Source organism: Oryzias latipes, chromosome 16, assembly GCF_002234675.1.
Source record: "Oryzias latipes chromosome 16, ASM223467v1".
Taxonomy (NCBI): Eukaryota; Metazoa; Chordata; class Actinopteri; order Beloniformes; family Adrianichthyidae; genus Oryzias; species Oryzias latipes.
In genome coordinates this window covers 32267098-32292479 of record NC_019874.2, presented here as the reverse complement: position 1 = coordinate 32292479, position 25382 = coordinate 32267098, and the positions used below count along the sequence as shown (strand labels likewise).

At 52.6% G+C, this 25382-nt stretch overlaps 3 protein-coding genes and 1 long non-coding RNA gene across 8 annotated transcripts; 3 read left to right on the top strand and 1 right to left on the bottom strand.

The window, feature by feature from the left end:
* The first annotated feature begins 619 nt into the window (after positions 1–619).
* On the top strand, positions 620–10341 carry LOC101173916 (mothers against decapentaplegic homolog 4). Its single transcript, XM_023964254.1, has 11 exons — positions 620–852; positions 1359–1607; positions 5871–6048; positions 6110–6238; positions 6306–6506; positions 6578–6694; positions 8092–8142; positions 8252–8435; positions 8515–8683; positions 9040–9178; positions 9320–10341. The coding sequence occupies exons 2-11, from the start codon at positions 1365–1367 to the stop codon at positions 9523–9525; spliced, it is 1617 nt and encodes a 538-aa protein (XP_023820022.1). The 5' UTR covers positions 620–852; positions 1359–1364; the 3' UTR covers positions 9526–10341.
* Positions 10342–13019: 2678 nt separating this feature from the next.
* Positions 13020–18868, top strand: LOC101173681 (dyslexia-associated protein KIAA0319 homolog). Of its 5 annotated transcripts, XM_023964683.1 has the most exons (15): positions 13024–13398; positions 14447–15087; positions 15309–15423; positions 15500–15598; positions 15709–15795; positions 16045–16201; positions 16270–16418; positions 16492–16646; positions 16814–16952; positions 17061–17220; positions 17728–17864; positions 17930–18052; positions 18126–18213; positions 18279–18367; positions 18442–18868. In XM_023964683.1, exons 1-15 carry the CDS (start codon positions 13356–13358, stop codon positions 18588–18590), a joined length of 2331 nt encoding a protein of 776 aa, XP_023820451.1. In that variant the 5' UTR covers positions 13024–13355; the 3' UTR covers positions 18591–18868. The 5 variants fall into 5 exon arrangements, with proteins under 5 accessions (XP_023820449.1, XP_023820452.1, XP_023820448.1 ...); XM_023964681.1 differs by having other exon boundaries at positions 13020–13398; positions 16495–16646; positions 17930–18367; XM_023964684.1 differs by lacking the exon at positions 18442–18868 and having other exon boundaries at positions 13020–13398; positions 18211–18361.
* On the bottom strand, positions 18710–25330 carry aldh5a1 (aldehyde dehydrogenase 5 family member A1). The gene is made up of 10 exons (XM_023964685.1): positions 24907–25330; positions 23072–23155; positions 22124–22294; positions 21835–21951; positions 21620–21763; positions 21399–21542; positions 21159–21317; positions 20933–21096; positions 19483–19541; positions 18710–19398 (listed from the first exon to the last, which is right to left on the bottom strand). Exons 1-10 carry the CDS (start codon positions 25168–25170, stop codon positions 19187–19189), a joined length of 1518 nt encoding a protein of 505 aa, XP_023820453.1. The 5' UTR covers positions 25171–25330; the 3' UTR covers positions 18710–19186.
* Positions 19396–20630, top strand: LOC111949008. The gene is made up of 2 exons (XR_002875022.1): positions 19396–19836; positions 20246–20630. It is a non-coding gene; the product is annotated as an uncharacterized LOC111949008 (long non-coding RNA).
* Positions 25331–25382: the final 52 nt, after the last annotated feature.

The following is a 25382-nucleotide window of genomic DNA, read 5'->3' as shown; positions in this document are numbered from 1 at the left end:
ATGAAAAATGTCCTTAATTTGCAAATAAGTTCGTAATTTTGGTTTTTGAAGTAGTTTCATTTTCCAGTTTTGTTCATAATAATCAACAAAATTTTCTTTAACACTAACTATCTTACATTTCAAACCATTAAAAAACAATGATTGTAGGTTTACAGAGGACAACACACATCTTTACACCAGGGATAAATATGAGCTCTATCCCAGTCAGATATATATGTCTCTCTAGTCACCAGCCGGTTCCATCATCTGAGAACTTCTGCTCTTAGTTTGATCACGCAAGGTATATATATATGTGTGTGTGTGTGTGTGTGTGTGTGTATATATATATATTATACCGCGCATAAATGTGTGTATATCATATATATACACATGTTTATACACACCCTTGGGTTAGATGGGCGACACAGGGAAAGTTTCTCGTGGTCTTTCAAAATAAAAGATCCATGAGTTTTTTTTCTGAGAATCTTTCCAGCCTTCCCAAAGATAACAGTTTTTATATTTAACCATCAAAAACGCCACCTTGTAGTTTCACGTTTTATACAGAAAATCGTTTAAAAGTCTTTTTTTCTCGCTCATGTCTCAGTCACGTGTTCTTTTTGTCGGTTTTTCCATCGCGCAGCCGCAGAACACCCGGCATGGGGGAAGAAGCAGGGTGCTTTTGTTTTGGAGGGACACAGAGGTCAGCAAACTTCCTGTTATGTCTGGCCGTCTGTGGAGCGTGACACCCCCCTCCCCCCTCCCCCACGCAGACAGTCTGGGGCAGACGGACGGCACGCGGGACACACCGACGCGCGAGCTCCGGACCCGCGGACGCACAGCCGAACAGAGCCGAGCGCAGCGCGCCCCGTCCCGGTGAGTGCCGCTGCTGAGCCCCGCGGGGCTTCGGACCCACAACTGTTGCTGCCGCCGCGCGACCGGCCCGTCCGTCTGAACCGCGGTTTAGCGTCAGCCAGGCGGGAGCGTGTGATGACGTCACGGATCGATGGCAGTGACATCATCGGGCTGTTCAGAATGTTAATTAGGGGGGGGGGGGTAGTGAGCCGTCTTCCTGCAGCAGAAGCGATGTCTCCGGAGGTCAGCAGGACCCCCGGTCCCCCCCCACCCCCCCACAGTCATCTGTAGGCTCTGACTGAACACAGGAGCCCGGGGCCCCCACCTGTATTGAGGGGATTTGGTCCCTGCTGAGATGGAGCGGTTCTGCTCTGACGTTTGATGAAGCCCTCAGTGGGACAGACGGAGCTCCACGATGCCCCCCCAGACCTCGAAGCTCCGCCCCCTCGGGCCGTAGAAGCCCACGCCACCACCGCCATTCCTGACCAGATGATGTCCGTCTCTGTAACATGTGCTTCTCTCCTCAGGTGGCCATGTCCTTGCTTGGCCCCGCCCCCAGCTCAGCAGACGCCTGCCTCAGCATCGTGCACAGCCTCATGTGTCACCGGCAGGGGGGAGAAAACGAGGGCTTCGCCAAGCGGGCCATCGAGAGTCTGGTGAAGAAGTTGAAGGAGAAGAAAGACGAGCTGGACTCGCTAATCACCGCCATCACCAGCAACGGCGTCCACCCCAGCAAGTGCGTCACCATCCAGCGGACGCTGGACGGCCGGCTGCAGGTAACCCCCCCTCACTGGACCACAGGACCGTCAGCTTTCTCTGTCAGAAGGACCCGGGGGGGTCTAGTGGGACGGCCATACTGACAAACCTTCATGAGCAGCAGACCTGAACAGGAAGTCCATCCCATCTGGTGCCCCCCCTCCAGGGGTCATTTCAGGAACTGCCTCATTTGCCTCGTTAGTTTGGTAACAGAGGGGGGGGGGCATTTATTCTTCTACCTGCCTCACATGGGGTGGGTCACAGCAGACTGACTGTGGGCGGGGCTCCGGGTCCCGCCGCTGAGTCAGTGGCGGATAATGAGCGGGCTGCAGAGTGCAGACTGGGTGTGACCCCGCCCACCTGGCTGCTGCCGTCTGGTCACACAGAGAGCAGCAGAACCTCGCCGACGGGATGGACCCGGTAGTGGCAGGCGGGGGGCGCTGCTGTGCGGCGTGGCAGCCCCTGCGCCAACCAGAACCTCAGATGGAACTTGAATCAGTGAAGGTCCAGCCTAGAAGTTCAGAACCTTTCTGGTCCTGCTGCTCGGTTCTGGTGCCAAAGACTCGGGTCGGGTTTTGTTCTCAGTCCTGTTTTCACAGAACAGAACCTCTGGATGAATCCACTGAGACTTAAAGTTTCTAGGTCCTCCAGGAGGAGGGGGAGGATGGGCTCGGGTTTGTTTTGTCTGAAACACAGGAAAGGGGCGGGGCTAACTTAAGCCAGACAGAGCGGGAACTTGTGTGTCAGAGTGTGAGAGAGTGTCTGTGAAAGAAAGAGTGAGGCGGTGTGTGGATGGAGGGTTTGTTTCTGTCTTAAAGGGTGTGCGTGTGTGTGTGTGTGTGAGTGAGTGTAACAGTGAGTAAGCGTTCCAGCAGCTCCTCTTCATCAGCTCTTGTGTTGTCATGAAGTCGACTGCTGGTGTTTTGTCTGCAGTCAGGACTGCCCTTCAGCTCTACACACACACACACACACAGACTCAAACATTGATACACACACACAGACTCTCACACACACACCCACTCACACACAGAGACTCACACACACAGACAGACACACACACAGACTCACACACACACTCATCAAGTTGTGCCCACATTTGGGGAGCTTGAGGTTTCTGATGCGCGTCTTGTTGCCAGTAGTCTAACTCCCTACACCTGTCGCTCTCTCACACCTGTCGCTCTCTCACCCCTGTCGCTCTCTCACCCCTGTCGCTCTCTCACACCTGTCGCTCTCTCACCCCTGTCGCTCTGTCACACCTGTCGCTCGCTCACACCTGTCGCTCTCTCACGCCTGTCGCTCTCTCACACCTGTCGCTCTGTCACCCCTGTCGCTCTGTCACCCCTGTCGCTCTGTCACCCCTGTCGCTCTCTCACCCCTGTCGCTCTGTCACACCTGTCGCTCTCTCACCCCTGTCGCTCTCTCACCCCTGTCGCTCTGTCACACCTGTCGCTCTGGCACGCCTGTCGCTCTCTCACCCCTGTCATTCTCTAAAACCTGTCGCTCTGGCACACCTGTCGTTCTCTAACACCCCTGTCGCTCTCTCACACCTGTCGCTCTCTCACCCCTGTCGCTCTCTCACCCCTGTCATTCTCTAAAACCTGTCGCTCTCTCACCCCCGTCGTTCTCTAAAACCTGTCGCTCTCTCACACCTGTCGCTCTCTCACACCTGTCGCTCTGTCACTCCTGTCGCTCTCTCACACCTGTCGCTCTCTCACCCCTGTCGCTCTGTCACTCCTGTCGCTCTCTCACACCTGTCGCTCTCTCACCCCTGTCGCTCTCTCACCCCTGTCGCTCTTACACACCTGTCGCTCTGTCACACCTGTCGCTCTCTCACACCTGTCGCACTCTCACTCCTGTCGCTCTGTCACACCTGTCGCTCTGTCACACCTGTCGCTCTCTCACCCCTGTCGCTCTGTCACACCTGTCGCTCTGGCACACCTGTCGTTCTCTCACACCTGTCGTTCTCTCACCCCTGTCGCTCTCTCACGCCTGTCGCTCTCTCACCCCTGTCGCTCTGGCACACCTGTCGTTCTCTCACCCCTGTCGTTCTCTAACACCTGTCGCTCTCTCACACCTGTCGTTCTCTCACCCCTGTCGCTCTCTCACGCCTGTCGCTCTCTCACCCCTGTTGCTCTCTCACACCTGTCGCTCTCTCACCCCTGTCGCTCTCTCACCCCTGTCGCTCTGTCACACCTGTCGCTCTCTCACCCCTGTCACTCTCTCACCCCTGTCGCTCTGTCACACCTGTCGCTCTGTCACACCTGTCGCTCTGGCACGCCTGTCGTTCTCTCACCCCTGTCGCTCTCTAACACCTGTCGCTCTGGCACACCTGTCGTTCTCTCACCCCTGTTGCTCTGTCACACCTGTCGCTCTCTCACGCCTGTCGCTCTCTCACGCCTGTCGCTCTCTCACGCCTGTCGCTCTCTCACACCTGTCGCTCTGTCACACCTGTCGCTCTGTCACCCCTGTCGCTCTCTCACCCCTGTCGCTCTGTCACACCTGTCGCTCTCTCACCCCTGTCGCTCTGTCACACCTGTCGCTCTGTCACACCTGTCGCTCTGGCACACCTGTCGTTCTCTCACCCCTGTCGCTCTCTAACACCTGTCGCTCTGTCACACCTGTCGCTCTGGCACACCTGTCGTTCTCTCACCCCTGTCGTTCTCTAACACCTGTCGCTCTCTCACACCTGTCGTTCTCTCACCCCTGTCGCTCTCTCACGCCTGTTGCTCTCTCACCCCTGTCATTCTCTAAAACCTGTCGCTCTGGCACACCTGTCGTTCTCTAACACCCCTGTCGCTCTCTCACACCTGTCGCTCTCTCACACCTATCGCTCTCTCACACCTGTCGTTCTCTCACCCCTGTCGCTCTCTCACCCCTGTCATTCTCTAAAACCTGTCGCTCTCTCACCCCCGTCCTTCTCTAACACCTGTCGCTCTCTCACACCTGTCGCTCTCTCACCCCTGTCGCTCTCTCACACCTGTCGCTCTCTCACACCTGTCGCTCTCTCACCCCTGTCGCTCTCTCACCCCTGTCGCTCTTACACACCTGTCGCTCTGTCACCCCTGTCGCTCTGTCACACCTGTCGCTCTGGCACACCTGTCGCTCTCTCACACCTGTCGTTCTCTCACCCCTGTCGCTCTCTCACCCCTGTCATTCTCTAAAACCTGTCGCTCTCTCACCCCCGTCGTTCTCTCACCCCCGTCGCTCTCTCACACCTGTCGCTCTCTCACACCTGTCGCTCTCTCACACCTGTCGCTCTCTCACCCCTGTCGCTCTTACACACCTGTCGCTCTGTCACACCTGTCGCTCTCTCACCCCTGTCGCTCTCTCACCCCTGTCGCTCTTACACACCTGTCGCTCTGTCACACCTGTCGCTCTCTCACCCCTGTCGCTCTGTCACACCTGTCGCTCTGGCACACCTGTCGCTCTCTCACAACTGTCGCTCTCTCACCCCTGTCATTCTCTAAAACCTGTCGCTCTCTCACCCCCGTCGTTCTCTCACCCCCGTCGCTCTCTCACACCTGTCGCTCTCTCACACCTGTCGCTCTCTCACACCTGTCGCTCTCTCACCCCTGTCGCTCTCTCACCCCTGTCGCTCTTACACACCTGTCGCTCTGTCACACCTGTCGCTCTCTCACCCCTGTCGCTCTGTCACACCTGTCGCTCTGGCACACCTGTCGCTCTCTCACCCCTGTCGTTCTCTCACACCTGTCGCTCTCTCACCCCTGTCGCTCTGGCACACCTGTCGCTCTCTCACAACTGTCGCTCTCTCACCCCTGTCGCTCTCTCACCCCTGTCATTCTCTAAAACCTGTCGCTCTCTCACCCCCGTCGTTCTCTCACCCCCGTCGCTCTCTCACACCTGTCGCTCTCTCACCCCTGTCGCTCTTACACACCTGTCGCTCTGTCACACCTGTCGCTCTGTCACACCTGTCGCTCTGGCACACCTGTCGCTCTCTCACAACTGTCGCTCTCTCACCCCTGTCGCTCTCTCACCCCTGTCATTCTCTAAAACCTGTCGCTCTCTCACCCCCGTCGTTCTCTCACCCCCGTCGCTCTCTCACACCTGTCGCTCTCTCACACCTGTCGCTCTCTCACACCTGTCGCTCTCTCACCCCTGTCGCTCTCTCACCCCTGTCGCTCTTACACACCTGTCGCTCTGTCACACCTGTCGCTCTCTCACCCCTGTCGCTCTGTCACACCTGTCGCTCTGGCACACCTGTCGCTCTCTCACCCCTGTCGTTCTCTCACCCCTGTCGCTCTCTCACACCTGTCACCGTGCAGGTGGCGGGCAGGAAGGGCTTCCCCCACGTCATCTACGCCCGCCTGTGGCGTTGGCCCGACCTTCACAAGAACGAGCTGAAGCACGTCAAGTTCTGCCAGTTCGCCTTTGACCTGAAGTACGACAGCGTGTGCGTGAACCCCTACCACTACGAGAGGGTGGCAGCCGCTCCCCCCACAGGTACACCCAGACACACACTCACACAACATTAAAACTCCATTAAACCGCCCCCCTCCCCCAGGTGCTCACACTATGATCAAAGAGGAGTTCATGCAGGACTGCCTGCAGCTGGACCTGCCCCCCCATCCAGACCCGTACGGCCCGTCTGCGTCTTTGGGCATGTATCCCAGCATGCCCCTGTCTCCTCCAGGTAAGCGACGTGTCCGTGCGGTGCCGTCCCGCCGTGGGCAGGGGTAATGCTGCTGTCTCTTCCGGAGGGAGGGGCTCCATGGCCTCTGCTCGGATCCCTGGCGGGACTGTTGAGGACACCCCAGAGGGGTCTGGTCTCCTGCAGATCATCATGCCTCGGAACCGCGGAGGACAGGCGTCTCCGCCGGTGTCCCCCCAGTCTCACCACACTGTTACCCTCAGCTCCCCGTCTCAGCAGAGCCCCGAGTTCAGCTGCCCCCCCAAACCCGGTACTGCACCTCCCCCTACACGTTACCCGTAGAACCGGACACCGCGTGACGTGTCTTTGCTCTCCCTGCAGCTACCTGGACTGGAAACAGCTCCACCCCCTACACGCCAGCGGGGCATCAGAACAGTGGGAGGAGCCACACAATGCAACCACCATTACATCACCACCATGGCCCAGTGACCCACTTCTGTAGGTTTCTCTGGTTTTGCACCGTCACACTAAGCAGTCAGCAGTTGTCTGTACTAACCTATGCCGTACGGTTGCTTGATGGTGGCGGCCCGGCTTTACCTGTGGAACTGCTGCTTCCTCCTAACCGATCCGCGGGGTTCTTTTCTTCGGAACACCGGGTTTTTGCGTTGTCTAGCTTACAGTTCAATCGTACTCTAGCCATAGCATCCAGACCAAAACAGTCCCTGTCCAGCTCAATCCCAACATTTTGGCCATGAACGTTAGAAAGGCGTGGCTTCCTGCGTTTGTGTTTGATGACTTTTCAACAAAGTGACTGAAACCCCAAAATGGAAAGAGAGCTTATTTAAACAGCTGCAGTGACTGGACACTAGGTGGCACTATCCTAAAGTACATTGGTTAAGGAGCCAGCTGCTGGTGAGTCAAGCCTATATCGTTGAACCCTTTACTACCAGGGGGGTATTCCAGAAAGCAGGTTATGCTAGTTACCACGGTAAGTTTGAGGCTAAGGAAGTTGATAACCTCAGCTTTCAGTTCCAGAAATGGAGGTATGTTTCAGGGTATGCCCAGTTGCCATAGCAACTCATGCTCTGAACATAACCTGGTCTGGAGCAGGTTTAGTTGAAGCTTAGTTTGTTTTCAGAGAGGTGAAGCAGCATGGTGTGTCCATTTGATCGTTAACACAGTTACCGTGATTCCAGCGGATTCTGTTTTCTCTGCCCCAGAATCCGATGATTCACGTTGTTCGACTATGAATTGTTCAAAGAGTTGCAGTACGTCAAAGGGCGTGTTATTTAGGCGTTACCAGCGACGTGTGGTGATAAAGGTATTACATGGTTAATTCTACGGTGCCCTGCAGTGTTCAGTTTAAAGGTTTAGCACATCAGACCCTCATCATCACACCACCTGACTCAGTGGAAGCCTCCGTTCCACCAAAGACCTCTTTAGCTTTTCTCCAACTCGCCGTGGAAATGAGGTGGGCGTGTTTACAGTGTCAGAGCTTGCAGTGCATATGTTGGTAGGTGTGGTTCTCAGGGTACGGCGGCAAAGCTTCCTAACCGTTCAGAAGAAGCCAAAACACTTCTACTTAGAAACCACTGCCTTCTCATCTGCTGCCCCCTGTTGGTTAGGTTGTTTAATGTTTCAACGCTCCCCTTCATGGCACCGCCAGGGGTTCAGAATTTGATGGCTTGTATTTGACTGACAGGTGCCAATTGCCAATCATGAACTTTGACCTGTGCAGAGGGTTGGTTGAGTGGTTGAACTGCGATGCAGCTCGAAGGTGCAATGGGTCAAGAGCAGCCGCAAACAACCGTGGTTTGAGCAATCCCACGCAACCTCCCTCTAGAAATAGCAGTGATGTTGTGTGGTACCTCTGTACTGAGTCTTTGTTCCTGCAGGGTCGCAGCACCACAGCGCCCCCTACCCACAGCCAGTGTCCAACCATCCAGGTGAGACTCCCCTCCAGATGTGAGCGGACCGTGCTCGGGACCCCCCTCGTCGTGTCCAGCCTCTGTAGGGATGTCCTCTTTGTGCCTCAGCTCCGCCTCTGTTCCACAGGCCCTGAATTCTGGTGCTCCATCTCCTACTTTGAGTTGGACGTTCAAGTTGGCGAAATATTTAAGGTACAGTCCAGTTGTCCACTGGTGACGGTGGATGGCTATGTGGACCCATCAGGAGGGGATCGGTTCTGTTTGGGTCAGCTGAGTAATGTCCACCGCACCGCTGCCAGCCACCGGGCCAGGTGACCCTCTAGACCAGTCCAGTCTTCTTCATTAGCCACGTTTAGCTGAGTGTGACCACTAAGCTAGGTTGTCCTGCAGGCTCCACATCGGCCGGGGGGTTCAGCTGGAGTGTCGAGGGGAGGGGGACGTCTGGATGCGTTGCCTTAGCGACCACTCAGTGTTTGTTCAGAGTTACTACCTGGACAGAGAGGCAGGACGAGTGCCAGGAGACGGGGTCCATAAGATCTACCCTGGAGCTTACATCAAGGTGAGTGCTTTCATCTTCCTCACTGCTGCCTGTCTGTCTGTCAGTCCTAAGCCCCGCCTTCAATTCTGAAGTTGAAGCAAACCAGGAAGTACCAAATGACCACTGACCAAGTAACTACATTGAGTGAACAAATACACAAAAATGTCCTGAACACGGCCTCATTTAAAAATGTATTTTTGTCTGGGGGGGGGCATCGTGAACATGACATTTGTCCTTCAGAGTCCTGTAGGTGGCGCTGGTACGGCGTGCATGTGTCTGAGACTCAAATGTCAGTCATGTCTGGAGGTCAGAGGTGACTCCTTGCAGGTGGGGGCGGGACTGTGTTCACCTGTTGTGTGGCACCTGTGTGTCTGCAGGTGTTTGACCTGCGGCAGTGCCACAGACAGATGCAGCAGCAGGCGGCGGCCTCTCAGGCGGCAGCAGAGACCCAGGCGGCGGCGGTCATCGGTGCCCTTCCTGGTCCCAACCACGTGGGGGGCATCGCACCTGCAGTCAGTGAGTATCGCCCGACGCCCAAATCCGTGCGTTGCCTTAACATTGATGCTCGCCGCATCGCCGCGTCCGGTGTGAACGCAGCACGAGTCTTTCTGTGGCTGAGACGCGGCCGTCACCTGTACTTGTGTTTGGCTCCTCCAGGTGTGTCCTCGCCTGCAGGACTGGGCGTGGACGACCTGCGCAGACTATGCATTGTGCGTCTGAGCTTTGTCAAAGGATGGGGGTCAGACTACCCGCGGCAGAGCATCAAAGACACCCCCTGCTGGCTGGAGGTTCACCTGCACCGGGCGCTGCAGCTGCTGGATCAGGTGCTGCACATGCTGCCGCCGCGCGAGCAGACGCTCTGATGACCTCCCGTCCTCTGGTCTGGTCCTACGGCAGAAACCTGACACTTTCCCTGGCGAGGTGTCTGCTCACCAAAGCAGGTCGCCACGGCGCCAGATCCCCGTTTGTATGGCGGCCTAAGCCTCCGTTGTCACAGACACCTGAGCAGGTGTGTCCTACGCCTCAGTTAGAAGGAGTTCTGTTCTCCAATCTTCCACATCTAACCTTCACGAGTCCATGTGATCATGTGATTTTGTGTTCAGAGCTGGAGAGATCAGGTCCAGGTTCCAGCAGCTCTGGTACCAAAGTCAGGACCTTCAAAAACGGATTCTGAGCTGCTGGAGAACGTGAATTTTAGCGTTCTGTCCTGAAAGAACCAAAAAGCCTCATTTCTGCTGTTCTTTCCAGTGGTTTGTGGATGGTGGTCCGCCCCATCTGAACATGGAGGGCATGCAGTCGCCCTGAAGGAGAGCTGGACTTTAGGCCTTTGATCCAAGGTCTGAAGGAGGGAGGAGCTTCTGGGTTCTGTCTGCTCTCCTACCGCTGTGGCGTTTTTAGTGGATCACATCATGTTCCAAAAAAAACTTTAAAGAAAAATTCAAAGTGTATTTATTTATGATTATTCAACAGAGATCATTGTTGTTGATGACGTCACGTCTTGTTGGGGTTGAAATGAAATCTTTCCTGACCTATTTATACAGTTTACTTCTTTTGATCTCATTGTCTTTTTTTTAGCTTCCATAACATTTAAGAGCTTTTATACTGAAAGGGTGTCTGATTTTGTATCCTGTTTATTCAAATCAAACGTTCAGCCTAAATAAACGTGAGATTCTAACCTCCTTTGTCTCCTTCCTCTTCATGGAGCAGCTGTTTGTTTGTTTACTTTTCATGGAGCAGCTGTTTGTTTGTTTACTTTTCATGGAGCAGCTGTTTGTTTGTTTGTTTGTTTACTTTCATGGAGCAGCTGTTTGTTTGTTTACTTTCATGGAGCAGCTGTTTGTTTGTTTGTTTACTTTCATGGAGCAGCTGTTTGTTTGTTTACTTTCATGGAGCAGCTGTTTGTTTGTTTACTTTCATGGAGCAGCTGTTTGTTTGTTTGTTTACTTTCATGGAGCAGCTGTTTGTTTGTTTACTTTCATGGAGCAGCTGTTTGTTTGTTTACTTTCATGGAGCAGCTGTTTGTTTGTTTGTTTACTTTTCATGGAGCAGCTGTTTGTTTGTTTGTTTACTTTCATGGAGCAGCTGTTTGTTTGTTTACTTTCATGGAGCAGCTGTTTGTTTGTTTTATGCTGTGTGACGTTTCTCCACGCAGGACCGGGGACGTTTGGATCAAACCACCTGAAAAACATTTGACGACGAAATGGATTAAAGGCAAAAACTCGGTATTTCCGCGGGAAGAAAATAAAATATACTTTTGTGTAAACATAAAAAATCTGTTAACTCACATAAATCAACATATCATCGGTGTTAGCTATCCGTGCGCGTGCACAGTTACGGGAGGCACCTGTGTCCCGGTTCCGAACCAGCACTGGTCCGACTGACTCCGAACCAAGGTGAAGACGTCACGGCAGAGGACTCGGGTTTTCTCGGCTCTTTTCGAAAAGCATCGAGCGTCATCATGCAAACCCGAAACTGGACGGCCTGGGGCTTCATTTCTAAAGGTTGCGTACGCACAAAAGAAGGCGTACGCCACTCTCTACGCAATAGTTGAGATTTATAAAAAGCAAACTTGAGGGGAAAATGTGCGGTCCTTCACGCTCTGACCCAGGCGTACGCACAAAAACGGGTGAAATGAGAAACGGCGACACCGTCGGCAGATGGAAGAAACACGTGAAAGTGAAAATGACAATACTGCCTCTCAGAAATAACATGAAGACTTCACAAAGCAAGACTTACAATTAACAGCTACACCAACACCCGTTTGATCGATCAGCAGTGAAACAAACAAAAAAGATCAAACGAAAATCACAACAGAAATTCAAATGAACACATATTTGCAGAAAGAAAAGTGAAATATGTTCTGCAATATTGGCATGTTGTGCAATTCATCCTCATAAATAATATAGTTAACAGAACGAAATAATGTACAGAACTGATATTCTGGTTAATGTGTCCGTCTGGAGGAGCAGATATAGGTGCGGATGGACGGACAGACGTACAGATGCATTAATTGTCCACTGGGGAAAGTTGTTTTCATAGTAAAACATTTCTTCATAAGCTACAGAATTATGGTATTCATGCATATGCCTTTAGTTTGTTTTATTTTTGATAAAACAATGTATGGCGTATGTCTCAACCATTCAGAAAGCAACAAGAAATTACATTTGCTGATCAATTTCCCATTTCCACGTGGATTATTACCGACATCTGTAGCTTGTCAGATGTAATTAAATGGAGGGAAATAAAATGCCCCATCACAATGCGTAATGACGCACAATGGCTGATCTTGCGCTCTTAGAAGATGTGGCAAATGGAAGAATTCAGAGTGAACGCATCTTTAGACAGCAAGGAGACTTGTTGAGTGGCTTATGAGCTGGTTCCGACTTCCTCTGCGGGCTTTTGGGGGGGTGTCCCCCTGCGCCTCAGTCACCACTCCACTTAAAAGGGATTCCCCAATTATTGCCGCCAGTCTCTCATCAGGAGGGGTCAGCTCCCATGGCAGACACGGGTGTGTGTGTGTGTGTGTGTGTGGGGGGGGGGGGGGGGGGGGTCAGCGCTAGACGTTTTTTTGCCTTGACTTTGATGTCCGACCATTTATTTTTTATTTAACCACGGTCCGAGGTTGTGAGGCTGCAGCATTTTCGGCGTCTGCCACCGTCTGCCGCTCACGTGCCTTTTTGGCATTAGTAATGCCCACACTGTGCCCTCCAAACAACACTTTCTCCTCTTTTCCACCTCGCCAACGATAACTTCTACTTCACATTGAGTGAAGTTACGTTTTTTTCATTTCCTCTCTATGTTTGCCATGGTTTCAATCAATGAATATTAATTTGTGGGCGTTTCACGGACTATTTATGGGCAACTATGGGCGTGTCATGAGGCCGCAAAAGCTGCGCAGCATTTAGAATTGGTTGTGATTTATTAAGAGAAAGATGCGTAGGATGTGCGTGCGCACGGTTTTATAAATCCAAATATTTCTGTGCGTGCGCACGTCCTATGTTTCATCCGTACGCCACTTCTGACGCAAATCCTACGCAAAGTTTTATAAATGAGGCCCCTGAACAGGGGAGCTAGCGCCGCTCTTTTTTTTAAACTTTATTGTTCAAAACAAATAGAACAAATGTGTATGACAGGAACAATAGTCATAACAACGACAATGTCAGCGGATGGTACATGTAACACAAAAGAAAATTACAGAAACAGATTCCTATGCATTGAAAATATTCAAAGACAGACAGTTTTCATAAATATGTATGGTCTTTTTGTTTAAGCTATCAGAGATAGTATGTAAATAAGATTCTAAGTCTTTAATTATTACAGGGAAAAAGCCGCTCAGGCGAAGCGCGAACGACGCCTCCTTTGAGTGACGTCAGCTCCGGTTCGGTCCGTAACTGCGTCAGTTTCCCAGAACTTCGTTAAAAACCGTGAATGAGTTTTTAGTCGTGTTGCTACGCATGCGCGGTGTGTGTTCGCTGGTTGATTCGACATCCGCCAGGCCCCTTTGCAGACGCTAAACCGGGTCCTGACCCGGTTCCTGTTCGGTTCTGCGGCGCTTGTCTGCATCCGCCGGACTGCTCCGCGGTGCTGTCCGCCTCACGTGGTGCTGAAACCGCGGGAGCGCGCGGCGGAGGCGCACCAAACCGGAAGTTTGTCCTTCAATGAAGGGATTCTGCTGTTCGTTTCAGACTGAGCCATGCGGGGCGGAACCGCGGTTCTGCTGCTGGGCTGCCTCACAGGTAATGCTGGGACTCCGCTCCGAAGGCGGTTCCGGATGTGTTTCTGAATCTATCCTGATCCAGTTTACTGAGCTCTGGAGTAGCTCCGGTCACCGAAATAGAACTTTCAGAACCAACGCAAGAAACCGGATCAGGAGAATCCAGATCAGCTGGATCAGAACAGCTCTGATTAGAATCTGTTTAGTTCTGGTTTGAGTCCAAACATTTGGTTCTGTTTGCAGTAACAGTTTTAGATTTCCATGCAGATGTTCAGAGGTGCTGGTTTCCATGAGACCGGAAGCATGAAGATCAGCAGCCGGATCCGGTTTGATCCACTGGATCCGGTTTGATCCACTGGATCCGGTTTGATCCACTGCTCCATGCTGATGTTTTATGAGGATTTCCCGTTTCAGACAGAAATTCCTGCTACTGAACAGTTTTCCAGATTCTTGGATTTCTTCCAGATCATCAAGTTAAATGAAATCTGTGTCCAAACCAACAAGTAAACTGGAATGAATGTCAAATCCATTCACATGTTAGTTTCCTAAAGTTCACCACTGTTGTTTTTCCACATCCAGAGAATCCAAAGGGAACATTCTAGACACTGGATGGTCACATGACTTTATTCAAAGGACTGGAATGATGGACGGATCCGTGTTGATGACATCACACGTGTGTTGTTGCTGTGATTGGTCGGTTTTATGTAATAGAATTAATAATGGAAATCTCATTTTAAACTATTTTTGAAGGGTTTAGGTCGATTCCATTCTGCCTCTTGGATCTGATTGGATCGACTGAAATCGATGAAGCCTTGATTGTAAATATTTGAAACTACATTTTATGAATGAATGTTTCCACAAAAACATGGCCTGGTCTTCTGAACGGTGAAGGGGGGACTTGGCGGTTCTGGGGGGGTTTTGGCCTGTCAGAACCTGGACCAAATGCCGTCCTAACCGGGTTGTTGCAGCATCTCGCCGTGATTTTCAAACCGGGGAAACGCTGCGGTTTCATGAAGGTCAGAGGTTCTGGTGATGAAGAGGATCTTCGTCTTCTGCTGGTGTCCTTGCAGCTGCAGTGGCGCCTCAGTGCTGGCAGGGGGCGACGTTCTCGGAGGCGGTGGTGTCCCCGGTGGTGGAGGGCAGCGGGGTCGTGCGGGTCCCGGGTGTGGCGTCCCTGCGGCGGTGCGTGGCAGCGGGCTGTGACCTCCCCGGCTATGACCTGGCCTGGCTCTTCAGGGGCCGCTGCTACGTCCTCAGCTGCCAGCAGAGGGAGGACTGCCGGCCCCAGGAGAGGCCAGGGGCCGACTCGGTGCTGGTCTTCCTGAGGAGGGGGCCCTCTCCATCGCTGAGAAGAGGATCATCCTACGGCAGCCGGTGGAGGCCCCTCCTCCCATCCTCTGAACATGGGGGGGACTTGCAGGGCCTCCCCCTGTTGGACGGGCCCCGGGCGGCCCTCCCCCTGTTGGACGGGCCCCGGGCGGCCCTCCCCCTGTTGGACGGGCCCCGGGACCTTGGACCCTTGGACCCCACGGTGTTGGATGTGGAGTACCCAGAGGAGAGCCAGGATCAGGATGGGATCGGTCCAGAAACAAGCCCCCTCCCCACTAGAGATGGATTCAACCAATCAGAGTCCGGCAGCCATCCAACACAAACCAGAGCAGGCCGGATCAGAACTGAGGACAGAACCGGAACCGAGCCGGCAGGGATACGGGTGAGTCTGGTAGGTCTGCAGATGCTTCACGGTGCAGAGCAGATGAACGTCATCCAGCCCGGTTCTACCGGTACCGAGTGGATCCAAACTGGTTTTCTTGAGTCTGGTCTTCATGACCGGACCGGACCGGACATCTACCAACACGTCTGCTTTATTCCCAGACATCAGTGATCACCGTGGAGACGGCAGAACGGTCTCAGCTTCTCCTCTCCTCCTAACAGACAGAACCGGACGGTACCAAACCTGCAGAACCTGTGACTGACTCCACCCAGCGCCTGAATGGTTCTGGACCCCAACCCCCCGGCCTTCACGAGTCCATCAGCACAGAGCAGCTGGGTACGTCACAGAACCGGTCAGAACCGCTGACCCACAGCAGCTCTTCTTCCTCTTTACTGTCCTCTTTGTTCTGCAGGTCCACCACCAAGCGGGTCTGTGGGAAGCCCGGTAGAACCGGCTTTCACAAGCAGCACCGCCGGCGCCATCGCTGCCAACTCACCGCAGCCAGCAGCAGGTCTGCATCCTCGTCTCCATAGTAACCATGCCTGCGTGTCTGTTCTGTGATCTCAGAACCGGGTTCCGAGGACAGAACCTGCAGCCATGTCACCTCTGCTTCTCACACAGGTGCATCGACACTGCTCCAGGCTCCGCCCACCCAAGTTCATGATGTCACTCCTGTCCCCGCCTCCGCAGCCACGCCCCCTTCTGCATGTGAGTGCACGAGGACCTTGGTTCTGCACGGATCACAGATTCTTTGATAAAAGTGGTTTGATCCAAACAGAACCAAGCTACCTTTACTGACAGCTGGCAGGATTCCTGACCCAATCAGTCTGATCCAAACAGTTCGGAACAGAACTGGACGTGGTTCTGCAGATTCCAAGCCGGTCGGTCTGTCAGGGTTGGCTTGCTGGTTCTGATGACTTCAGGTTTCGTTTCTTCTCCAACGTTCTTTCTGCTCAGCCTCATCCCACTCAGACGGGTCGGACCCCGGCCCAGTGGCTGTGGCAGGTCCGGACCGGAGGCTGGTTCTGCCCCTGAGCAGCGTGTTGCTCAACGGCAGCAGCAGCACCGGCACCGGAGGCCGAGCCGTTAGCAGCTTCCGCTGGGAGGCGGTCAGGTGGGCCGGAGCCTTTGGGGGTGGGGTCCGTGGATGAAGGCGGGGTCTCATCATCTCCGTGTCTGCAGCGGTCCTCCGGGGTTCCTGCTGCAGAACGCGGACCGGGCCGTCGCCACGGTGACCAGTGTCCAGCCGGGGCGCTACGTCTTCCGGCTGACCGTGTCTGACCAGGAGGGGGCGACAGACAGCGCCTCCCTCACAGTCAGGGTTCAGGAAGGTGAGGGGGGGGCTCTGCAGCATAAACATGACCTCAGTGGTGGTTCTGATCCGCCTGTGGTCCGTCCGTCCAGCAGCCTCCAGTCCTCCTCCGGTGGCCCACGCCAGCGGAAGCCACACCCTCACGCTGCCCAACAACTCCCTGGTCCTCAGAGGGTCCGTGAGCGACGGAGACCAGAGCCGGGTCCACTTCCTGTGGACCAGAGACCCCCAGAGTCCTGCTGCAGGGGTGAGTGGAGCCGAGCAGAACATGAGGCATCTGGGTCGGAACCGGAACTCAGAGGAGCAGAGGTTGTTGTACAGTCAAGACGGTTACCCATCGTTTAGGAGGAACGGCGAGGTTCTGCTCTAGACCGGTTCCGGTTCTGACCGGTCACAGCCTCTGCTCTGCTGCAGGTGGTCCTCTTCGGGTCCCGGACTCAGCCGTCGCTCTTCCTGGCCGACCTTGTGGAAGGAACCTACCTGTTCCAGCTGAAGGTAACCGACGCCCAGGGCCGCTCCAGTGTCGCCATGGCAACCGTGGAGGTCCGACCAGGTGGGCTGACACTTCAGCACAGAACCGGTCAACAGAGGCGTGTTTTCTGTGTTTAAGAAACATCAGAACCGGGACAAGACCTCAGATGACCTCTGTGCTTCTCTGCAGAGCCAGCAGGCGGCGAGCAGGTGGAGCTGGAGATGCTGGTGCCCGTGTCTCAGGTCAGCGTTCTTCAGCGGGACACCGTGGTCCAGCAGCTGGCCGCTCTCATCCGAGTCCCAAACAGTGACGTGCACGTACGTGCACTGGAGGGCCGCTCGCAGCTCAGGTAGGCCTGGCGTGGACCTTGGCCGGTCCCGTGGACCTTCACTCGTCCCGTGGACCTTCACTTGGTCCCGTGGACCTTGGCCGGTCCCGTGGACCTTGGGCGGTCCCGTGGACCTTCACTCGGTCCCGTGGACCTTCACTCGGTCCCGTGGACCTTGGCCGGTCCCGTGGACCTTGACTCGGTCCCGTGGACTTTCATTTGGTCTTGTGGTCCTTCACTCGGTCCCGTGGACCTTGGCCGGTCCCGTCGACCTTGGGCGGTCCCGTCGACCTTCACTCGGTCCCGTGGTCCCTCACTCGGTCCCGTGGACCTTGGCCGGTCCCGTCGACCTTGGGCGGTCCCGTCGACCTTCACTCGGTCCCGTCGACCTTGACTCGGTCCCGTGGACCTTGACTCGGTCCCGTGGACCTTGACTCGGTCCCGTGGACCTTGGGCGGTCCCGTGGACTTTCATTTGGTCTTGTGGTCCTGCTCCAGCTCCAACGGACCTCCATGTGTGTCTGTGCAGCACTGTGCTGCGCTTCAGCGTGGGCGGCCTGTCGGGACCTGTCCCCGCCCCCCGCCTGGTCGCTCTACTGAGGACACACCTCCTGCGGCAGCGCAGCAGCTACCTGCTGTTCAGAGCGCTGCGGGTCGACGCCGTCGGTGAGTTGAGAGCCTCAAACATGAAGGAGGTGGTCTGCATGTTCAGCCCCTCCCTCTCTGGTCAGTGTGTTTCCTCAGCTGTTCTGGGCGGGGCCAGTGCGATCCAATCACCAGGCAGTGTGGCTGCGACCCCTTCTGGACGGAGAACCTGGTCCGGCGTTACCTCGGTGACGGAGAGAGCAACTGTGGTAAGACGGTGGTCTGTATGCGGCTCGGGCTCTCCATCATCTTCATCATGGGGCTGACGCTCCTCCTCCTCAGAGTGGAGGGTCCTGTACGTCATCCTGAGCAGCTTCATCTTCATCATCTTCATCCTGACTCTGGGCTGGACCTTCATGTGCTGCAGGAGGTGAGTCCGACCGACCCAACCGGACCCGAGCGTTCTGAGCATGACCCGCCGCTGTCCTGCTGCAGGAGGCGGAGCCAAGCCAGAAAAAGAGCCAAGTACGCCGTTCTGAACGACATGGATGAGCAGGAGCGCCTGGAGCTCCGCCCCCGCTTCAGTGAGTCTGTCCGTCTTCGTATAGAGCGATGACATCACAGCCGCCGATGCAGAGCGCCATCTTGTGGTGTGCAGGTGTCAAACACCGCAGCACGGAGCACAACTGCAGCCTCATGATGTCCGAGTCGGAGCTGGACAGCGACCAGGACGCCGCCTTCAGCGAGGGGTGGCGGCTCCGCAGCAGGAGCCGGGCCGCCGCCTGCAGCCGGGAGGCCTTCGGGTGACGGGGCGGCCGTCTGCTTCCAGGGCTCCTCCCTCCTCCAGGTGACCCTCTGGTTGCTGACGCAGACCACAGGGGGCGCCGCCGTCGTTTTGGACCAAAAGAAGACGAGGCGCCGAACGCTTCAGAGACGATTAATGTTTTTATTCCAGCATGAACATATGAAAACGTTTACAGAGGATCCACAGACTCCGCCCCCACAGAAACAGAGGACCTACAGGAAGTACCGGGTTCTAAGGATCCTTCATATTTCAGTAGTCATTAAAACATGTTTTAAAAACATTTGTTGTTCCTCGATTGGTTCTAAAGGTTCTGATCTACTCCAGAACCATCAGGATGTTTGGGTTCTGACCCAGTACAGCCCGTCTCTCATCTATTGGTGGACGGTAAACCAATGAGAGGAGCCCACAGAACCATCTGTGGCCCGGATCACGACAGAGGATGTGAGGACAGAACTGAGTACAGGTCGCTATGACGATCAGAACATTTATGTTATTGAGTTACTGAGCTGTGGACCCACAGCTTGGACCAGAACCTGGATGATCACGTGGGTCTGGACCTGAGCAGGACCCAGAAGACCACCTCCTGGATTTGGGGGCATCAGGGTTTCAGGCCTCCGAAGCACATGTACTTCACCTCCAGATACTCGTCCACGCCGTACTTGGACCCTTCACGACCCAACCCAGACTGTTTGACCCCGCCGAAGGGGGCCTCGGGGGCGGACAGGAGCCCCTCGTTCACCCCCACCATCCCAACCTCCAACGCCTCCGCCACCCTCCAGATCTGACTCACGTCCTGCGAGTAGAAATAACCTGCAAAGCCGACATCAGTCAGAACCTTCAAACCCAAACCGGTTCTGGACGCTGTCCAGATGCAGGGGGGGGGGGGTTACTGACCTGCCAGCCCCACGTTGGCAGAGTTCGCCACGGCCACCGCCTCCTCCTCCGTCTCAAACCTGCAATCAGAAAACCTCTTATCCCTTTATCGGGCAAGTGACTGTTTCTGGTAATTTCCGCATATGTTAGTTATCACGCCCATCCCCCGTCTCAGTGAGTTCAAGAATCATGGGATCTTTACCCAGCCAATCAGCAAAGATCATCCTACATTATAGGCTACTCAATTGTGCAACTTGACCAATCAGCAGAGAGCAGGGTCACATCAAATTTCCCTTTTTCTCCAAAATCAGAAAAAGTTGCTTTTGCAGCTCAGTTCACTGGACATTTTCAAAGGAATCGTCAAAACTAACCATGGTAAGTTGATGAAACTCATACATTTTATTGTTGAATAGTTGTGTTAAGTGTTGACATACAAGTTGTTTGCGGAGAATTTATTGAAATGAGTGAAAATACGGCATGAAAAATGCAGGCACCATATTTGATCATACGCCCTATTCACTAAAAAGAAAATTTTACTTGGTATGTCTGTTTTTGGACATATGCCCTATGCGTCTAACAAACCGTATTAGTGCATTTTCTTTACAAATAAAGAAATACAACTTAGAATATTATGTTTTAATGTTGCCAAATGTTTTATATCACTATACAGTGATTCAGGGAGAATTTAAATACTGTTTTTAGTTTATGAATAGTGATAAAGAGTGATTTTTGTCAGTTTATGATGTTATGAAAGGTGTTTTTATTGCATGTGTTTAATTTTTAGCTTCCATCAATCTTTCATGGCAAGAGGAGGGAGACTGCTGTTGTGCCAGTCCACCCTGACATTAGTGATGATGATGAGGATCAAGATGATGACGTGTCAGACCCCGACTTCGCCCCACCCACCAACAACCAGGACATTCCCAGACCCTCACACACAGTTGTGTGAAGGTCTATTCAACACTTTTGTTATCAGCACTTTTATGTTCTAAAAGTGATGTTCAAATGTTCAAATACATATGTGTTTTCTTATATTTATATATATATATATATGTATACTTATTGGAATTTGTTTTCCCACTCACGGGCAAGTGACCAAATATGGTCACTTCATTGGCATTGATATTCTACATGAAAATAAAAAAAAATTAAAAAAATGTCACCAATGATATGAAGTCTTGTTATGTTCTCCAATAACACTCTAAGGTTGAATTTTAGAGTATTTCATTGAGTGCCCTATAAAGGGTTAATGCCTCTCAGAGTCCCGGTGCTCCTCAGGGCTCCTGACTCCTCCCACTTTGATTTCCTCCATTGGGAACATTAGCAGGATAACGATGGGGAGGCAGACCTTACACCACAGCTCCGCTGTTTCCGTAAAGAACAAACCTCCAGATTTACAGAAAATCTATCGGCAGAACCAGGGGGGGGGGTCAGAACCTTTGGGCTCGGAACCTGGGTCACTAGGTGGTACCTGATGACAGGAAGCAGCGGTCCAAACGTCTCCTCCCTGGTGCACAGCATCTCCGTGGAGACGTCGGCCAGCAGAGTCGGCTCCATGAAGGACCCCTCCAGGCGCTTCCCGCCTCTCAGCACTTTGGCGCCGTGGGACACGGCGTCGGATATTTGATGGGCCACCTGCAGAGGAGGAGCGTCAGAGACGGCGGGGCGGACGGTTGGTCGTGGTTGTCGGGGCTGACCTTCTCCGCCGCCCTGGCGTTGATGAGCGGCCCCTGCGTGGTGTCCGGCTCCGAACCGTGACCCAGGCGGAGCTCGGCGTCCATGGCGCGGCCCAGCTTGTCCAGGAAGAGCTGGTAGATCCCAGACTGCACCAGGAAGCGGTTGGAGCAGACGCACGTCTGGAACGGGCAGACGTGTTCACGTGCTTCGTCTGTGAGGTCACTTCCTGTTTAGAATACACATCACTGCTCCTCCCTCACCTGGCCAGAGTTCCTGAACTTGGAGGCCATGGCTCCGCCCACTGCTTTGTCAACGTCAGCGCTGTCAAAGACGATGAAGGGGGCGTGGCCACCGAGCTCCATCGAAACTCTCTTTACCGTGTCAGCCGCCATTTTCAGCAGCAGCTGCGGAACAAACAGAACGTCCTGAAACTGTCCTCCGCCGGCGCGGCAGTGAGCAGCAGGGGGCGCCGCCGCCTCACCTTCCCTGTGGCCGTGGACCCGGTGAAGGAGATCTTTGCCACCAGCGGGTCGGTGCAGAGGACCTGCCCCACGGAGGGGGTCTTCTCTCTGGAGCAGGGAACCACGTTGAAGACGCCGGCGGGGATCCCCGCCTTCTCTGCCAGCTGCACACAGGAAGTGACATCACTATAAGCTCTTCGGCAGCTTCCTCGGCTCTGACGCCAAAGCGACCGACCTCTGCCAGAGCCAGCGCAGACAGCGGCGTGTCCTCGGCCGGTTTGACCACCACCGTGCAGCCGGCAGCCAGAGCCGCGCCCACCTTCCGAGTGATCATGGCGCTGGGAAAGTTCCACTGGCGGACAAATGACAGGGAGCTTTTAATGTGAAAATCTTCTGTGCACAGTCACTTCCTGCGTCTTTTTCAGATAAACGTAGAGATCACTTAAACACTTCCTGCAATGTTCCATGTCAATCATCTCTGCATCAAGGTTAAATTTTTTTGTAGAAATGTGTGACTTCCTCACCGGTGTGATGATGGAGGCCACACCCACTGGCTGTTTAAGGAGGAGGAGCTTCCGGTCTGTGGCAGAAGCTGGAACAATGTCCCCATAAATGCGGCGCGCCTCCTCAGAGAACCACTCCAGGAAAGACGCGGAGTACGCCACCTCCCCAACGGACTCCCTCATGGGCTTACCCTGCAGCACACACACACACACAGACACACACCCACACCCACACACATAGACAAATGCAGACACACACACATAGATACAGACACACACGCACACATAGACACATGCACACATAGATACACACAAGAACACAGACACACACATCTATTATTTCTATTGTCTCTGTTTTTCTCAGCATTCGGTTAATAAAGTCACCAGGACTGAAAATCATTTGTCAAATTAAAGATGAGGGTCTTATAGCATAAAACAGTAAATATCAGTAAACAGACCAGATTGAGTTTTTCTGAAGGTGTTTTGTTCTTTTATTGAATGCAGTCGCTTCCATACGTTCCTGCAGTTTGGTCCACGCCGACACACACGGCCGTTGATACGGCGCCTGCCGTGTTAACGGCGAGGCGGACAAACCGGGACGCACCAACATTTGTCCTGGTTTGATTTAGCAGCAGCAACTCCAAAAGAACCATTGCTAAGTGTTCTACACTCAGTGCTGCAAATCATTTTACACCAATGGCTTACATTTTGGAGCATTATGGGTATTGTACTCTAATTGTAGTCTATTGTAACCTAATAGAGTTTTTCATGTTACAACAGAAAAATGTTACGTCTTTGTCAATAAAGTTTTATCTGATTTGTATTCTCTCAGCTAAGGTTGATTCTTGCAGATAAACGATGAAGAACAGTTTTTAGTAAAACTTCCCATCAACCCCTCTAACCTCTGGCCTGCCAGTTGGCCTCTCTAGGCATTCTGGGTAGTGTAGTCATTGTAGAAGTGACACTCACGCTCTCAAAGGTGATGATCTTGGCGAGCTCCTCTTTGTGCTGCGTCAGCAGGTCGAACCACCTCCTCAGCAGGACGCTCCTCTCCTGCAGAGCCAATCAGAGCTTCACCTCCTCTCAGTCCATTCAGGAGAAACCGCCTCTCATGTCAGTACGGCAGCCCCAAAGGGCCAAAAACCCACCAGGGAGACCAGATCTACTTTTGTCATGCAGCAGGGGGCGCTCCCCCCACTCCACAGAGTCACTGATTTTATTAAAGATGATATGTTTGTTATTCTGGGGAGCGTTTATGGATCCACCTGAAGCAGAGATGTCCTACAGAAACCTCCCATTGGAGGTGATTTTAATACGGTGGAAGATGAATACCTCTAATCCATCAATATGATCCAGTTCTTCATGTATGAAGAGACTCACATATGGTGTCAATATGGCGCCTAGAGAATTGCGCATCAAAACCTCAAATCTGTGAATCAAAATGTGTAAATTGAGAACCAAAAGTTATAACCTAAAGCACAATCCTATTTCTCAGTTGGCGATTTGTTTTCTCGCCATTCTGAAATCCTGTTTTTGAGTTGCAGTTTTATTTTGAAATCGTCCTTTTGAGTTGCGCTTTAATTTTTTCAAATTTAATTTAAAACTTCCAAACTCATTTATAGGATCTTTGTTTGTTAGAGAACTGTTTCCAACATCTTACAAAAATCATTCTCACAGTTTTACACAAAACAAGAAATCAGCAAGTTAAGGAACAAATAAATAAATGAAATGGAAAAAAAATGAAGATCTCAGTTTATTAAATATCCAATTTTTCCAAAATACAAATAAATCCATTTTAAAGTAATGAATACAGTCTATCCATGTAAGGAACTGTTACACATATGTGTTGGTTTTCCAGAAATAACCTGTTCTTTCTGTGACATAAATATACAATCACTTCATCATCTGTTTTTGGAATTTTTATATGTTTACAGTTTTTGAGAGGATTTTTTTTTTTTATTGGTGCTCCTCAAAGTTTCCTTTTCCTATTTCAATTCATTTACAGAAGCAGATCATATTATTTGGAAGAGTTTCTGGTGATAATCTATTTGATTTAACATTCAATACTTTATTAATATCTGGGAGTTTTTTCATCCATAAGAGCAGATTTGAAAAAATCAAACCATTATTCAATACATTTCATAAAGACACCAGTTCAGATTTTAAATCTCTGAAATTAATGAAAAACAAAAATGCAATAAAACTGTCTATTTTCATTGAAGATTACATGCTGTATGACAACCCCTGGTACTGTAAACTACAATTTGAATGTTATTTTTGTTTTTTATTTCTTTCTGTTGTAGCTATGTGTATTTGTTTGTTTGAAGTTCAGTAATAAATAAATTGATCATTCTTCGTTTTCCTTTCTTGAATGAATGTGGGTCACAGACACGGAAGTTACCGCTGAAAGCAGGACGGAGAGCATATCCGTGTTTATGAATGACTTATGACGTGAATAATTATTTCGTTCGCACCAATTAATTATTTAGAGGGAACGGAAAATTATTTTGTTGGAACAAGATATATTTTATTTTTTTAATGTCAGGACACGGGCTCCGTAGTTCATGTTTATGTGATCTTTTCACCAACAAAAGGTGAATCTACTCAGATCACGTGATCACGATGTCAGACGCGAAGTTTGACGGAAACAGCCGATGAGACCCGAAACGAAAGAACCGGCCAAAGCGTGACGTCATTTCATAACATCAGTTTTCCACCTGGTCAAGCCCCATTTACGTGCGTTTCCCCATCGAGCACGCGCTCCGTGTGTATCACCTGTGTGGCGCGTGCATGGCTCCGCCTACCTTTGCAGTCACCCGTTTCCACGCGTGAAAAGCCGTGTAAGCGGCGTGCACGGCCCGCTTGGCCTCCTCTGGCCCGCAGTCAGATACCCGGGCCAGCTCGCGCCCGGTGGCCGGGTCCAGGACCGGGAACGCGTCCGCCGCGGAAACCCACTGGCCGTCCACGTACGCGCGCGTGCGCAGCAGCGGTGCGGCCGCGTTAAGACTGTAGAGCCGCTGCGTGGCGGCGGACAGACGGCCGCTCCTCTGCAGGCTCAGCGCCGACATCCCACTGCCTCGGAACCGAGTCCGAACCCTGGAAACCACGTGACCCGACAATGAAAACACAGGACGGCTGAGCGCAGCTTCAGTACGGCAGGCAGACAGGGTCAAAAACCTCCAGCACGTAGAATCGCACGTTTGTCGATGGTTGTGACGCAGGAAGGTCAAAGTTCAAAGTCAGATTTCCCGCCTGAGAAGGAAAGAGTAAATGTGTGAAA